At 48.3% G+C, this 17,500-nt stretch overlaps 1 protein-coding gene across 1 annotated transcript in view; it reads left to right on the plus strand.

Moving 5' to 3' along the window:
- The window catches only part of LOC306917944 (voltage-dependent T-type calcium channel subunit alpha-1H-like), a gene marked incomplete at its 3' end in the record, with an annotated part of 134,368 nt that overhangs the window by 84,683 nt on the left and 32,185 nt on the right, over window positions 1-17,500 (plus strand). Inside the window, 5 exon segments of the mRNA XM_079530847.1 lie at window positions 3,003-3,241; window positions 7,235-7,699; window positions 7,966-8,189; window positions 10,407-10,573; window positions 17,069-17,278. Of these exon segments, the coding sequence (XP_079386973.1) occupies window positions 3,003-3,241; window positions 7,235-7,699; window positions 7,966-8,189; window positions 10,407-10,573; window positions 17,069-17,278 (1,305 nt within the window).

The following is a 17,500-nucleotide window of genomic DNA, read 5'->3' on the forward strand; positions in this document are numbered from 1 at the left end:
CATGGATGTAATTCAACTCGAACTGTATCTGTATACAGCTCAGGCTGTGTTACTGGAGTCTATCCAACATGAACCCTAGCGTCGCATTCTGTTCTCGTCACAGTGTAGAGGGGACCAGGACAAGTACTAATCCCTGGGGAACCCCAGTTAACTTTAGGCTTTACCCCATTCTGACCTGAGATCAGATTCTAAAAATGTCTGTTTGAAAATGACAGTTTTCTGAAAAAGCTATGTTTCTATGTCAGTCGTTCTTCGATTTTTCAAAAATAGCAGACCTACAAGCTCGTAGCGCGTCACTCGGTGGCGCGCTACGAGCTTGTAGATCTGCTATTTTTCAATAGCTAATGCACAACATAATGCTAACACCAAAGGGGGTTCCCGCCCAAAATGGGTTAACTTGAGCGCTGAACATCTTCTGTATGAAGCAAAAGAACAAACTATTTTGAAGCAGGTGTAACTTCCACGGATCTCCGTAATCTGTTTTGTCACCGGACAAACTTTAGTTGTTATCACGTTGCTCGATTTAAAAAGAAAAACTAGCCTGGGCTCGATATTCTCTCTGCTGTATGACCTACTTCTCCCTCTGCCTGTGGTTTGATGTAGGAAGTGCTTAGTATGCACTCAGAATGACGGAGAGAGACGAAGGCAGGAGAGTGGAGCGAGGGTGGCAACGGGCGAGAGAGGAGGAGGAGGGGGAGCGGTGGGGGGGGTTGGGGGAGTATGAGGGATGGAGAGAATGCTGGGAACGCGCGAGGCGAACCTAGACGTGGCTTAGATAGCGTGAGGGAGAGAGAAAGATGGAGAGAGAGAGAGAGAGAGAGAGAGAGAGAGAGAGAGAGAGAGAGAGAGAGAGAGAGTGAGAGAGAGAGAGAGAGAGGGTGATGGTGAGGCTGTACAAGTTGCCCATAATGAAGAGAGAGAGAGAGAGAGAGAGAGAGAGAGAGAGAGAGAGAGAGTGGGTGAGGCTGTACAAGTTGCCCATAATGAAGTGGTAGAGAGAGAGAGAGAGAGAGAGAGAGAGAGAGCATGTTAAGGCCTCAGAGAACAATTTGACAGAGGAAGGCAGAGTGAAAACGAGAATCAAAAGAGAGATGCTCTCTAGAATATCTCATTCCATTGTCATTACCATTTTAATGGCATGCTAATGTGACAGTCTGGGGATGGAGTTTTGTTATGGCTAAGTCATATCACGACTATCAGTGGTGGCTACAGGGAACTTGAAATGTCAAAGTATAAAAAATGGTGATATGCCTGTCTGAGTTACACCTCCAAATATACGTTTGACTGAAGGCTAGTTACACAATAAATGAAAGTGGATTTTCAAACTTTACGACTTGGCAGATAACCGTGCCAGCAGCTTTAACAATATCCTTATTGAGCGAGTCGGAAGTCTGCTGTGCCTTTATGTCTACAGTGGTGAGAGATGGACTGCTTAAAAAAAAAAGATATTTATCACATTAGGTGGTGTGGCCAAGAATGCATGGTATAACTAATGGTATTTCAATAAATCCTTTGGGAGGATAGCTCATATTCAACCTCTGTGAAGACCTGCAGTGGCCTTCACATTTCCCAAAGCTTCATTTTTAAGACTCTTGAATGTTTTATTGAGATTTTGTAATACAATACAATGTTTGAATCTTTCACGGTGGATGCTGCCCCCATTCTTCTCTTCACCCACTCCCTAATGTCTCCATCCTTCCTTTCCTCACTTATGTTACAATTTCCCGCCACTCCGCTCCTCCATCATGGCCTCATATTCTGTCAATCCACCCTTCCTTCTCTTTCAGCCCACCGCTGCTCTGCCTCTTCCTCGGCCACGTGCAATGTCCTCAATGTCCTCATTGTCCTCAATGTCCTCATTGTCCTCAATGTCCTCATTGTGTTGTAGCAGCAGACAAACAGTCAATACTTTATTAGACAGAAATGCAAACGGTAACAGAGTACAGCCAAACACATGGTATAAAAGCCTGGTAACATTAACAAGAGGCCATATAATGCTCCTGGCTTCCTGAAGCAGGAACATCTTACATCCCAGGGGGCCATATAATGCTCCTGGCTTCCTGAAGCAGGAACATCTTACATCCCAGGGGGCCATATAATGCTCCTGGCTTCCTGAAGCAGGAACATCTTACATCCCAGGGGGCCATATAATGCTCCTGGCTTCCTAAAGCAGGAACATCTTACATCCCAGGGGGCCATATAATGCTCCTGGCTTCCTGAAGCAGGAACATCTTACATCCCAGGGGGCCATATAATGCTCCTGGCTTCCTGAAGCAGGAACATCTTACATCCCAGGGGGCCATATAATGCTCCTGGCTTCATGAAGCAGGAACATCTTACATCCCAGGGGGCCATATAATGCTCCTGGCTTCTTGAAGCAGGAACATCTTACATCCCAGGGGGCCATATAATGCTCCTGGCTTCCTGAAGCAGGAACATCTTACATCCCAGGGGGCCATATAATGCTCCTGGCTTCCTGAAGCAGGAACATCTTACATCCCAGGGGGCCATATAATGCTCCTGGCTTCCTGAAGCAGGAACATCTTACATCCCAGGGGGCCATATAATGCTCCTGGCTTCCTGAAGCAGGAACATCTTACATCCCAGGGGGCCATATAATGCTCCTGGCTTCTTGAAGCAGGAACATCTTACATCCCAGCCAAACGAGATACTCTTACTGGTCTTGCATAGCGACTATAGAGAGGAAATTGGGGCTCAAACCAAATGTGTTTGTCTTTTTAAATCTCTGAATTGTTTATACTAGGGCTGAGCAATCAGAAATATATCGAAACCGATATTTTGAACCAATAACCGACTTAATCTTGTTGCAACACGTTGTGATTCATTGATTGAATACTTCGACTTACGGGGCAGACCGCAAACTTATAGAAGAGTAGACTTTTTCCCCTTTAGCTCTAGTTGAGCTAAAGGGTTGTTGGTCTAAACTCATACGAACACTTGTTTTTACTGAACTCTCACTTTCAACTCCGCCTCTTGACCAGGTGGGCTCTTTCTTCATGATCAACCTGTGCCTCGTGGTGATCGCCACCCAGTTCTCCGAGACCAAGCAGAGGGAGAACGCCCTGATGAGGGAGCAGCGGGCGCGCTACATGTCCAACGACTCCACGTTGGCCAGCTACAGCGAGCCGGGCTCCTGCTACGAGGAGATGCTGCGCTACGTGAGCCACCTGTACCGCAAGCTGTCGCGCAGGCTGCAGCGCATGTACTCTGTCTGGCACAGGTGGGTTCTCCATACCGCAAGGCTGCAGTGCATGTACTCTGTCTGGCACAGGTGGGTTCTCCATACCGCAGGGCTGCAGCGCATGTACTCTGTCTGGCACAGGTGGGTTCTCCATACCGCAAGGCTGCAGTGCATGTACTCTGTCTGGCACAGGTGGGTTATGCTCTCTGTACCGCAGGGCTGCAGCACAGGCTGCAGCGCATGTACTCTGTCTGGCACAGGTAGGTTCTCCATACCGCAAGCTGCAGCACAGGCTGCAGCGCATGTACTCTGTCTGGCACAGGTAGGTTCTCCATACCGCAAGCTGCAGCACAGGCTGCAGCGCATGTACTCTGTCTGGCACAGGTGGGTTATGCCCTCCAACTCCTCACGCACCACAAATAGCAAATCTACAAGCGTCCAGCGAGCCTGTACGTTCTACTATGTTTGGATGCCCGGCACGTATGACAGACTATAAATAATAAAGTATTGTGGTCTTAGGCAGTGGTTTTATAAATGATGGGTCAGAGAGAGAAGAGGATACTTATGTTTAAATGCAAATGAATCCTGTTGTAGTGTTTAAAAGGGTTTCCCCATAATATTATATCATAGTAACTGAGTATCATCGTGTCCAGGGGTTAGATCAGGTTTAAACTCTCCAGAGCAATGGTGTATTAAGATAAATGTCAGAAGTGTTTCATTAGCATATGTCTAGTGCAGGGAATAGCAATACGTGTGTTTTTAATTAGCGACGGTGCATGGTTGTATAATACTTTATAAATGTCATTTTAGGCCCTATTTTTAGGTACATTTGATTAAAGAACGTTCAGAAACGCTACTCACATCACCACAATTATTACTTTTGAACCCAAACGGCTCGTATGAACCTGCTCAGTGGGCAGCTATAGGGGCAGCGGTGGCCGAACGGTTTGCGGAGCGTTCTTGTTATCGGAAGGTCGCCAGTTCGTATCCCCAGACCGGCACGTTAAAATTTCCACCGCTGAAGTGCCCTTGAACAAGGCATTGAACCCCTACCATGAAATGTTCTATGAGCAGGGTCTGGCTGTAAACAAGTTCGTCGAGCTTAGTCCATTCACCCTGGGTAAACAAAGAACTTTTCTTTGCTTTGCTTTGCAGCTGCCCAGGTGGGAATCTTAACGCAGCACATTCAGAAAATGCTCATTATTACAAAACAAGGTTAAAGTTTAAGTTTTTTGACCAATCTGTATGGTACTGTACATTATGTTAATTCAATACAACTGTGATGGTTATAGTTGGCGTACAGTACCTGCTCATCTACTGGGAATATAGCTATAGGTCCTGTTGTCGCATAGGACAATTTATCTTTATGCTCTTCCCAAGCAGGCTTTACATTATACTGTACTGTATCTCAACAGTAGAAACAATTATGCTTTTGCAGAAGGACCAGGGGTTAATGACTGTCAGACCTTTGGTGTCGGAACTAAAGCCAGTACCCAGATTTAACATCTCTCTTTTGTCCCACGATGAGAATGCTTTAACCCATTTTGCGCGGGAACCCCTTTTGGTGTTAGCATTATGTTATGCTTTAGCTATTGAAAAATAGCAGATCTACAAGCTCGTAGCGCGCCACCGAGTGGCGCGCTACGAGCTTGTAGGTCTGCTATTTTTGAAAAATCATACATAGCTTTTTCAGAAAACTGTCAGGATGTAGAAGACATTTTTAGAATCTGATCTCAGGTCAGAATGCTTTAAGACACTCTATAGCAAGGCTTTTCAACTGAGCTCTGAGATTTGGCTGTATATCAATGTCGGAGGTGAAACACTTGAGTGAGTGAGAGTGAAATAAATCAGGCTCAAGCATTTCCTTGTACTTGATGGTATGACAAGAGAGTCATTTCAGGTAACCAGGTGTCTTAACATTCAGTAGATAAAGGTGCCTTGAGGCTTTGGGCTCTACATTCACTGTGGGCAACACCATATGTGAACAGATTTCACCAGAGGAGAAAAAAATGAGTTTATAGCACAGGCAGACTCTTCCCATCCTAGAGCATGTCTGAAATAAGTGTCAGAGCTGAAATCGACATGTAAATATGAAATAAATGCTTAAACATGTAGCTAGGTGTAATGTTAGAGACCACAGAAGTGAACCTTTCAAGCCTGTTTTCTCAACTCGCTGTTTTCTGCAAGACATTACTCTATAAGCCATATCTCCAAAACTGGAGGGTCAAACTGAACAACCAATATGTCCATTTGACGCTATGATTCCCTGCTTTCACATGACATGAAAAAACGAAAATTCAAAAAAATCCAATGGCAGTCCCTCAGTCAAATTTAGTCACATATGTTTGTGATATTTTTTTTTATTTTGTTTACATTATCTCCAAAGTCAAAATATGTAGGACTACAGCACGTGAATATTTGAGTGGATATATTGGTTAAACATCACTGCACCGTTAAGAATACATGGATCAAACCCTTTTCAAATAGACTTTTTGAATCATTCCACATGTTAAAATGCTGTAAAATAACAGCATAGTGATACTTAAGGTGGCCTTACACTAGCCGATAATCGGGCATTTGAAATCTGACAGCACCACACACTACAGGATAATCGGAGCGGGACGAGCAAATATCAAACATTCTTGATGTTGATCGGGCCGATCCCGATCGCGCGCGGGGGGTGCCCGATTGAGTCGGGCACCCCCCGAGCGTCAAAAATGCCCGATTATCGGCTAGTGTAAGGCCACCTTTAGTGTGTTGAATTACCTAGAGATGTGCCATTCCAACTCTTCACTGATCTTTTCCTGGAGGCAGAGGCGTATCTACAATAAGACGAGGACAGGCGGAAATCCATTTTCTGGCCTGGCCAAAATCCATACAATGAGAAAAAAGAGAGGACAAAAACAAGACTTGAGAACTATTAGTGGACAGCTGATTGGCCGTTGCGGTAGAGCGCGACCCTCAATCACCCATTGGAATGTAAATATATGCCTTTCAGCCTTTGTAAACCTTTAGTGCTACGATTGTGCACGGGGAGATGACAATTAACACATCTTGCCTGCCCAAAATGTAATTCCTGGAAACGCCACTGCCTGGAGGTCTTCTGAAAATGCATGTTTTCCCTTCAGGTTTTATTCACTGATTAACCTTAATTCTACTGCTTTGCTACTGAAAACCAGTGTCCAGCAGAGGAACTCTATCTATTCAGAGCATCTGAATAGAAGTAACATATTATAAAACCATTCCCCCCTTTCTCACCGACAATGTTCTGTTTCTAAAAATGCACTGACAATCTACTGAACTGCCAATGGCAGGACATTGTGGAGTTCTCAAACGGCACATCTGTATCTCGAGCACGTTTCAATGTTGTGCAAATTGATTTCCACACCTTACTGAAATGAATGATCAGCACTGGCTTCCCCGTTTCCAAACTAAATCCATGTGCTTAGGAAAATGGTCATGGTCAAGTATACGCATTCAAATTCTCAGTGTTAATTCTTACTCTGAGAGTATACGATGTAACCATGAGGATACGAGTCCATTTGGTTACCTTTGTACTAAGGTTGTCCCGGTCCGATCATATGATCGGAAATCGGGGCCGATCACGATATTTTCAATTGATCGGAATCGGATAGGGAGCAAAGAAAACATGAACGGGACATCCTTAGTATCAATATTATATCCATATCATGATATTAGACTGGATATTGTCTGTGACTTTGGATATTGTGATATGGCATATAGTGTTCTATAAAAATATAAATATCGGATCGGGGAAAATCGGTATCGGCAGATACTCAGAATCAAATGATGGGATCGGTAGCAAAGCAACATTATCGGGACATCCCTACATCCCTACTACACTCGTTGTGAGCAAGAGTGCATACTATGGTCTACTACTTTGTACTACTATGTACTATGTACTACAGTATGTACTATGTACTACTGTGCTTTAAAAATGTCTACAGAGGCTGTCTTGGGTATAGCGGGAGTGGTTAATGGCTCTCTCCTCTGCCTCTCCTCCTATGACAGTAAACGCGGTAAGAAGGTGAACCCCAACGGCAGCGGAGGAGGAGGCGGCGGCGGTGGCAGCGGAGGCGGCGGGAACGGCCACAGCCACGGGTTCGGTGGCGGGGGGCGCGGCGTGGGCGCGGGCGGCGCGGGCGGCGCCTCGGGCCCCGGCAGCGCGCCCTGGCTCCGCCCCATCCACAACCTGCTGCAGCACCACCAGCATCACCACTGTCGCCTCAGCAACGGCGGGCAGCACACCGGCGTCACCACCACCGGCGTGACGACGAGCGCCTCGGAGCACGGCGGTGGAGAGGAAGGCAGAGGAGGAGGAGGAGGAGGAGGCGGAGGAGGAGGTGCGGTACCCGGGGGAGGAGGAGGCGGTGACTCGGGCGGTGAAGAGGTGGAGATGAGGTCGTTTCCCGTCCAAGGAGGAGGGAGTAGGAACGGGAACGGCGGGAGCGGCGACTCCCCGGCGGTCACCCACAGGTATAGTATAGGGATGGGACGATAATTGTTTATTGGTTTATTGGTTGTTGTGATTAAAAAAACGCTCACGATAATCGCGTGGCAGGGATTTCAATTTATCGTGAAATTGTCCTGAAATCGTCATACACTAGGATGAATTAGCTTTTGTTGAGCTGCAAATTCAGTCATACATAAACAGTCTATACCTGTAAAGAGCACATCTGTAAAGAGCAATCATCGTGACGTCATTTTTTTTGACATGTCGTCCCATACCCCTATACCCACAGGATGGGGGCGCTGTTGGGGCGGCTGAACGGCGGGATGAACTACCCCACCATACTGCCGTCGTTCGTGTGCAGCTTCAGCAGCAAGACGCCGCCGCCTCACGGCCAGCAGCACTGTGGCGTGGGACCCGGGCCCAGCCGAGACCTGTACCACCACCACCACCACCACCCCACCTCGGAGCACACGCACACCCTGGCCAAGCTGCACCAGCTCATGGGACAGCACAGTGAGCACGCACGCACGCACGCACGCACGCACGCACGCACGCACGCACGCACGCACGCACGCACGCACGCACGCACGCACGCACGCACTCACGCACGCACGCACGCACGCACGCACGCACGCACGCACGCACGCACGCACGCTATAATACTGTACATCCTATCCTACATACTGTACGCGTCCTCGGCAGACTTAAGACCTTTTCACGCGGGAAGCGACATTTCGAGGGGCGCTAGCCCCTCCTACAGTATGTCCAGCTTTGAGGGTTTGTTGTGCACACACAAACATTGTGCACACACAAACATTGTGTTAACACAAACCTCGAATGCCATTGACAATTAATGAATGGCCAGCTTTGAGTGTTTGACCAAACACAAACATTGAAGACGAAGGTGAGGACGCAAACTGTGATTGGCCGGAATGAGATGATGTATGAATGATGCCAAGCGAGATGGTCTGCATCACTCGCTTCCCATCTGAAACCATCTTTATGGGCCACACCTTTTTTGCCGTACACGCCTCCTAACTGCCTGGCCAATGCTTGGCAGGCGGTTTGCGTGCTTTTTGATCTTAATAAATACAATTGTGTCAGTTCTGTTTATCACATACCTACAGAGAGAGAGAGAGAGAGAGAGAGAGAGAGAGAGAGAGAGAGAGAGGGGCTTTAATTGTTGTGTTTGTGAATCACACCGTGACAGTATGACAAGCTTGTCAGTTCTGTTCTAAAGGAGCCATACAGCATGCACGCACGCACGCACGCACGCACGCACGCACGCACGCACGCACGCACGCACGCACGCACGCACGCACGCACGCACGCACGCACGCACGCACGCACACACACACACACAAAGCTGGTGGCTTCAGTCTGCACATCAATTAGTAGTTGTAACATATCGTACACGCACACACACACACACACACACACACACACACACACACACACACACACACACACACACACACACACACACACACACACACACACACACTACAGAGACTGTGATGGAGAACTTTGGAGAGCACAGATGAAGGCTCAAGGACGCAGCTGAGGTGCTTCCAGATTGTTGTTGAACCTTCTTATAGTCACTGTCGGGTGGAAACCTTGTAAGTCCAAAACCGTTCCTCCTTAATTATCATTTCAAAAACAGTGAAAAAGGCTCACAACGCCTCGCGGCGTGAGCGGCCAGTGAGCTTGTAGATCTGCTGTTTTCACTGCTTCTGTGCGACACAGTTGATCGTATGATGAAGAAGGGCATTCATTTGAAACAAAACAAAACGATGAAACATGGACGTACCAGGTTTCTCCCCGCCGGCGTCGACATATGGATTCATGAAACGTTATCGTCTCCTTGTCCCCATCAGTCTTGTACAACATCAATAAACGTCACCGACGATAAGATGTGAGAAGACACCAGTCACCGAATAACAGTAGAGGAATGAAAATAGATTAAAATGAAAGCTTAGAAAGACGCAGATTCTCTCTCTCTCTGTCTCTCTCTGTCTCTCTCTGTCTCTCTCTGTCTCTCTCTCCCTGTCCTTACCTCACTGTGTCAGTCGGTTCATATTCATAATGTTAATGGAAGGCAGGACGCTCAGTGTCGTTCCTGCAGATGAAATGTGTTTGGGATGTGCAGCCTCAGCCTGCATAGCTCTGGTGACAGAGAGCAGAGAGCAGAGGAGTCAGCTGGTAGTCAGGAAGTAGCACTGTGGGCCACGTTGATGTTGTGCACACAGTCTCTCACACACACACACACACACACACACACACACACACACACACACACACACACACACACACACACACACACACACATGCGCGCGCTAAATAGCTTTTGCTGTGCTATCAATACACCATCAATACACTTTACAATTTACCTTTTCATGCTCTGCTGAGTTATAGGCCTATAAGTTCTCTGCCTCCCTCACCATCTGTATTTTTATTAGCCACTTTTCTTCTTCTCTAGCTCTCTCTCTCTCTCTCTCTCTCTCTCTCTCTCTCTCTCTCTCACTCTCTGCCTGTCTCTCTGTCTGTCTCTCTGTCTCTGTATGTACACTCTCTACACACTAACAAGCTGCTATTTTGGGTAAAGAGATTTGGTGTACACAAGGAACAAATTCGGTCCGAGTACAGAGCCAACTCGGGCCTGGTTCACCAAGTCCACAGGGTGTAATTAATTACAGCTAAATGTGTGTCTCATCTCTCCTCGTCAACCAGGTCGTCAGAGGCTGCTGTACCAGCTGGCGGGCCTGGTGCCGAGCCCGCTGCTCCTGGAGCTGCTCAGCTGCCCGCTGTGTGCCCGCAGCCTGGAGACCCTGGAGCTGGAGCTGGGAGACCTGGAGGGGGGCCTGGGAGACACCGACGGAGGACACGACTTTAACCAGGTAAGCATGATGTCAGGGTGGTGACTTTACCCAGGTCAGCATGATGTCAGGGTGGTGACTTTAAACAGGTCAGCATGGTGTCCTCAGGGTGGTGACTTTACCCAGGTCAGCATGGTGTCCTCAGGGAGGTGACTTTACCCAGGTCAGCATGGTGTGAGGGAGGTGACTTTACCCAGGTCAGCATGGTGTCATCAGGGTGGTGACTTTACCCAGGTAAGCATGATGTCAGGGTGGTGACTTTACCCAGGTCAGCATAGTGTGAGGGAGGTGACTTTACCCAGGTCAGCATGGTGTGAGGGAGGTGACTTTACCCAGGTCAGCATGGTGTCATCAGGGTGGTGACTTTACCCAGGTAAGCATGATGTCAGGGTGGTGACTTTACCCAGGTCAGCATGGTGTGAGGGAGGTGACTTTAAACAGGTCAGCATGGTGTCCTCAGGGTGGTGACTTTGCCCAGGTCAGCATGGTGTCATCAGGGAGGTGACTTTACCCAGGTCAGCATGGTGTCATCAGGGAGGTGACTTTACCCAGGTAAGCATGATGTCAGGGTGGTGACTTTACCCAGGTCAGCATGGTGTGAGGGAGGTGACTTTAAACAGGTCAGCATGGTGTCCTCAGGGAGGTGACTTTACCAGGGTCAGCATGGTGTGAGGGAGGTGACTTTACCCAGGTCAGCATGGTGTCCTCAGGGTGGTGACTTTACCCAGGTCAGCATGGTGTGAGGGAGGTGACTTTACCCAGGTCAGCATGGTGTGAGGGAGGTGACTTTACCCAGGTCAGCATGGTGTCATCAGGGTGGTGACTTTACCCAGGTCAGCATGGTGTGAGGGAGGTGACTTTACCCAGGTCAGCATGGTGTGAGGGAGGTGACTTTACCCAGGTCAGCATGGTGTCATCAGGGAGGTGACTTTACCCAGGTCAGCATGGTGTCCTCAGGGAGGTGACTTTACCCAGGTCAGCATGGTGTCATCAGGGTGGTGACTTTACCCAGGTCAGCATGGTGTCATCAGGGAGGTTACTTTACCCAGGTCAGCATGGTGTGAGGGAGGTGACTTTACCCAGGTCAGCATGGTGTCATCAGGGAGGTTACTTTACCCAGGTCAGCATGGTGTCAGGGAGGTGACTTTACCCAGGTCAGCATGGTGTCATCAGGGAGGTGACTTTACCCAGGTCAGCATGGTGTCCTCAGGGAGGTGACTTTACCCAGGTCAGCATGGTGTCATCAGGGTGGTGACTTTACCCAGGTCAGCATGGTGTGAGGGAGGTGACTTTACCCAGGTCAGCATGGTGTGAGGGAGGTGATTTTACCCAGGTCAGCATGGTGTCCTCAGGGAGGTGACTTTACCCAGGTCAGCATGGTGTCCTCAGGGAGGTGACTTTACCCAGGTCAGCATGGTGTCCTCAGGGAGGTGACTTTACCCAGGTCAGCATGGTGTCCTCAGGGTGGTGACTTTACCCAGGTCAGCATGGTGTCCTCAGGGAGGTGACTTTACCCAGGTCAGCATGGTGTCCTCAGGGAGGTGACTTTACCCAGGTCAGCATGGTGTCATCAGGAAGGTGACTTTACCCAGGTCAGCATGGTGTCATCAGGGAGGTGACTTTACACAGGTCAGCATGGTGTCCTCAGGGAGGTGACTTTACCCAGGTCAGCATGGTGTCCTCAGGGAGGTGACTTTACCCAGGTCAGCATGGTGTCGTCAGGGAGGTGACTTTACACAGGTCAGCATGGTGTCCTCAGGGAGGTGACTTTACCCAGGTCAGCATGGTGTCCTCAGGGAGGTGACTTTACCCAGGTCAGCATGGTGTCCTCAGGGAGGTGACTTTACCCAGGTCAGCATGGTGTCATCAGGGTGGTGACTTTACCCAGGTCAGCATGGTGTGAGGGAGGTGACTTTACCCAGGTCAGCATGGTGTGAGGGAGGTGATTTTACCCAGGTCAGCATGGTGTCCTCAGGGAGGTGACTTTACCCAGGTCAGCATGGTGTCCTCAGGGAGGTGACTTTACCCAGGTCAGCATGGTGTCCTCAGGGAGGTGACTTTACCCAGGTCAGCATGGTGTCCTCAGGGTGGTGACTTTACCCAGGTCAGCATGGTGTCCTCAGGGAGGTGACTTTACCCAGGTCAGCATGGTGTCCTCAGGGAGGTGACTTTACCCAGGTCAGCATGGTGTCATCAGGAAGGTGACTTTACCCAGGTCAGCATGGTGTCATCAGGGAGGTGACTTTACACAGGTCAGCATGGTGTCCTCAGGGAGGTGACTTTACCCAGGTCAGCATGGTGTCCTCAGGGAGGTGACTTTACCCAGGTCAGCATGGTGTCGTCAGGGAGGTGGTGGTCAGGGTCCATGGTAGACATGGGGGGGGGGGGGGGGTGATGATGATGATCATCATCATCAGTGGTTCACAAAGTGGGGACCCTCTGGTTTCCTTGAGCGGGTTCCAAAGGGGGCACCTAATGCTTCTTCGTGTGCTGGGCAGTGTTGTTTTTGGCAGCACATTTTGATTTTAGTTTTAGTCGTAGTCTATTGAATAGTTTTCACTTAGTTTTAGTCACATTTTAGTCACCTGGAATGTTTTAGTCTTAGTCTAGTTTTAGTCGACTAAATGTCATAAGATTTTAGTCGACTAAATCTACAGTTGATTTAGTCGACTAAAATGTATTTTGGTGGGCATTGATGCCATTTTTCTCACTTGCTGAAAATAGACGATCTACAAGCCCACAACGCGTCGCGCTGTAGATCGTTGTAGATCGTCTATTTTCAGCATGCAACTAATTGTAAAATGACTTACACTGGATCGCTTGTCCACTAGTCCCTTCCTAACATTTAGTCTAGTTTTTATTTGTTGAAAAAATGTCTGTATATTTAGTCTTAGTTTTAGTCATCATAGATTAGTTTTCATTTTGTTTCCATTTATTTTTTGTCAGTGGAAAAAGGTAGTCGACGAACATGTTTTTGTCTCAGTTTTAGTCGACGAAATCAACACTGGTGCTGATTGAATGGGTGGGGGGGCGGGGCCGTCCGTGCTACTTCCTATATGTACTCAATCATCATGTGGCCTCGGGTGACTCGTCCCCGGGTGACACCAGAGTTATGAGTCATCCAATCCAGTAGTGAGTTCAACCGCGCTGTCAAGGTTGGCGCTAACGAGGTAGCAGGAACGCTTCATGCAGACTGAGCCGCTGCAACGTATAGGATTTATTAGGCAGGCGGTATAACAAGGCTTAAAGGATTGGTGTCAAAAACCACGGAAGCTGTCCAACACAGGAAAAGAAAAAACGAATATGGAGCAGGAAGAATTCCAAAGTCAAATAATTGCAGGCAAGGGTCCAAACCAGGATAAAGGCCTAATAATATGTCCGGTTCTTCCTCCCTGCCCCGGGCTATAGTGTCAAAGTGTCCCTGAGCAAGACACTTAACATCTAGCCTCGGTACCCAGGCTTTTATTTTCGTTGGCATTCGGCTCAAAAATGAGAAGCCCATGGGGAAACGCTATTGGAAATGAGAAGCCCATGGGGAAACGCTATTGGAAATGAGAAGCCCATGGGGAAACGCTATTGGAAATGAGAAGCCCATGGGGAAACGCTATTGGAAATGAGAAGCCCATGGGGAAACGCTATTGGAAATGCTGGCATACAGATGATACAGGAAGCCCCCTTCCTTGTATTTCGCTGACCAAATTTGGTGACGTCGGTGTTCTCCGCCGTTTTCTACAGCACGCCTGTGGGGAGTTGAGATGAAATGGGGCTGGTTTTAATCACTCGACCCATCACTCACTCACTCAATTCTAAACGCCAACGCACACACACAGGAACACTGGATACTGCTTTACGTCTCCTCTCAAGAGCCAACGCACACACAGGAACACTGGACACTGCTTTACGTCTCCTCTCAAGAGCCAACGCACACACAGGAACACTGGACACTGCTTTACGTCTCCTCTCAAGAGCCAACACACACACACAGAAACACTGGATACTGCTTTACGTCTCCTCTCAAGAGCCAACGCACACACACAGAAACACTGGATACAGCTTTACGTCTCCTCTCAAGAGCCAACACACACACAGAAACACTGGATACTGCTTTACGTCTCCTCTCAAGAGCCAACGCACACACAGGAACACTGGACACTGCTTTACGTCTCCTCTCAAGAGCCAACGCACACACAGGAACACTGGACACTGCTTTACGTCTCCTCTCAAGAGCCAACACACACACAGAAACACTGGATACTGCTTTACGTCTCCTCTCAAGAGCCAACGCACACACAGAAACACTGGATACTGCTTTACGTCTCCTCTCAAGAGCCAACGCACACACAGAAACACTGGATACAGCTTTACGTCTCCTCTCAAGAGCCAACGCACACACACAGAAACACTGGATACAGCTTTACGTCTCCTCTCAAGAGCCAACGCACACACAGGAACACTGGATACTGCTTTACGTCTCCTCTCAAGAGCCAACGCACACACAGGAACACTGGATACTGCTTTACGTCTCCTCTCAAGAGCCAACGCACACACAGAAACACTGGATACAGCTTTACGTCTCCTCTCAAGAGCCAACGCACACACACAGAAACACTGGATACAGCTTTACGTCTCCTCTCAAGAGCCAACGCACACACACAGAAACACTGGATACTGCTTTACGTCTCCTCTCAAGAGCCAACGCACACACAGGAACACTGGACACTGCTTTACGTCTCCTCTCAAGAGCCAACGCACACACAGGAACACTGGACACTGCTTTACGTCTCCTCTCAAGAGCCAACACACACACAGAAACACTGGATACTGCTTTACGTCTCCTCTCAAGAGCCAACGCACACACAGAAACACTGGATACTGCTTTACGTCTCCTCTCAAGAGCCAACGCACACACAGAAACACTGGATACAGCTTTACGTCTCCTCTCAAGAGCCAACGCACACACACAGAAACACTGGATACAGCTTTACGTCTCCTCTCAAGAGCCAACGCACACACACAGAAACACTGGATACAGCTTTACGTCTCCTCTCAAGAGCCAACGCACACACACAGAAACACTGGATACTGCTTTACGTCTCCTCTCAAGAGCCAACGCACATACACAGAAACACTGGACACTGCTTTACGTCTCCTCTCAAGAGCCAACACACACACACAGGAACAATGTCAGAACGACTGACATAGAAACATAGCTTTTTCAGAAAACTGTCATTTTCAAACAGACATTTTTAGAATCTGATCTCAGGTCAAAATGGGTTAACTTGTCCGCTCAAGAGCGAGACAAACAGTCACTGCAACAGCCCAAGAGGAAGAACTGTGGGCAAGTCCGGGAGGGGGGGGTTGGGGGTTGGGGGTGGGGGGAGCTATACGTTAAAATAACAGTGAAGGTTGAGAGCACATTGCTCAATACAAAACTATAAAAAAGTCTGACACATTATTCTTTTTTTTCCTCACCCACCTGGCCTCAAACTGCTGTCTGCTCATAGCCAGCACTTACTGGAGCATCGCAGCAGACATGCAGGAACACCTTGTTCAGTGTTACACCGTCAAGCTGTTGTACTGTGTATATATATATATATATATATATATATATATAGATGATATAATATTGATGATGATGATATGATGTTGCTGACAGCAGGGACAGTGATGATAATGGAGGCTATTATGGACCTGCAGTGACAGTGATGAGGAGGATGTTTGTCACTGCTATAAGACGAAGTGTTAGTTCCAGTGACATGCATTAGTCTATACGGACCCCCATTTAATGGCATTTCTATCTCTGGGACCCCCAATTTATATTGTAAAAATCAACGTTAATTTAACTCTGAGAGTGTACAAATGGAACCAAATGGACCCATAAGGGTCCATTTGGTTCCATTTGTACACTCTCAGACCCCTTTTCCACCGGTTGGTTCCCAATGGGAACCAGTTCAGTTCTTTTTGGTTTTTAGTCCATGAGCCAGAGCTCCAAAATCGGTGGGCAAACTATACCCTATATTAAATTGTTTATATGATCAATACAAGTAAATTAATACATGATAACCCTTCCACAGTAGTAGCTTTTTCATATTTTCGATTATTTTGCATATTTTCCTATATAATGCCTCATTTGCATATTTAAAAATGTAAAATTTGTAATACAATAAATCATTGTTTTCATGTAAGTACTCAATTGGGGAAGTTTAATGGTGATAACAATCTAATATAGGTATGGTTTTGCCCACTCAATTCATAATTAACGTTTCAATTTTGGAGCTCTGGCTCATGGACTAAGAACCAAAAAGAACTGAACCGGTTCCCATTGGGAACCAACCGGTGGAAAAGGGGTCACAGAGTTACAGACCCATAGGGGTCCATTTGGTTCCAAACTATCATTTAGCTGGGACTCCCTCAAGGACCCCTGGGGGCCCCCGGACCCCACTTTGGGACCCACTCGCTCTAACACTCGGATAACGAGCCTTGTTTTTTCTCTCTCTCTCCGTCGTGTGCCACCAGGGTGGGGACGCCATGCGCGGCTCCCGGGGGCGGAGCAGGCGGCGCGGCGGCGGCGCGGCGGGGCCGCACAGCAGGAACTGGGTGGTCCGGGCCTGGGTGGGCTTCAGGAACAAGCTGAAGAGGATCGTGGACAGCAAGTACTTCAACCGAGGCATCATGATCGCCATCCTCGTCAACACACTCAGCATGGGCATCGAGTACCACCAGCAGGTGAGTCTGTCTGTCTGTCTGTCTGTCTGTCTGTCTGTCTGTCTGTCTGTCTGTCTGGTCTGTCCTGGTCGGTCTGTCGGTCTGTCGGTCTGTCGGTCTGTCTGTCTGTCTGTCTGTCTGTCTGTCTGTCTGTCTGTCTGTCTGTCTGTCTGTCTGTCTGTCTGTCTGTCTGTCTGTCTGTCGGTCTGTCTGTCTGTCTGTCTGTCTGTCGGTCTGTCGGTC

Source organism: Electrona antarctica, assembly GCF_951216825.1.
Source record: "Electrona antarctica genome assembly, contig: scaffold_197, whole genome shotgun sequence".
NCBI classification, from domain to species: Eukaryota; Metazoa; Chordata; class Actinopteri; order Myctophiformes; family Myctophidae; genus Electrona; species Electrona antarctica.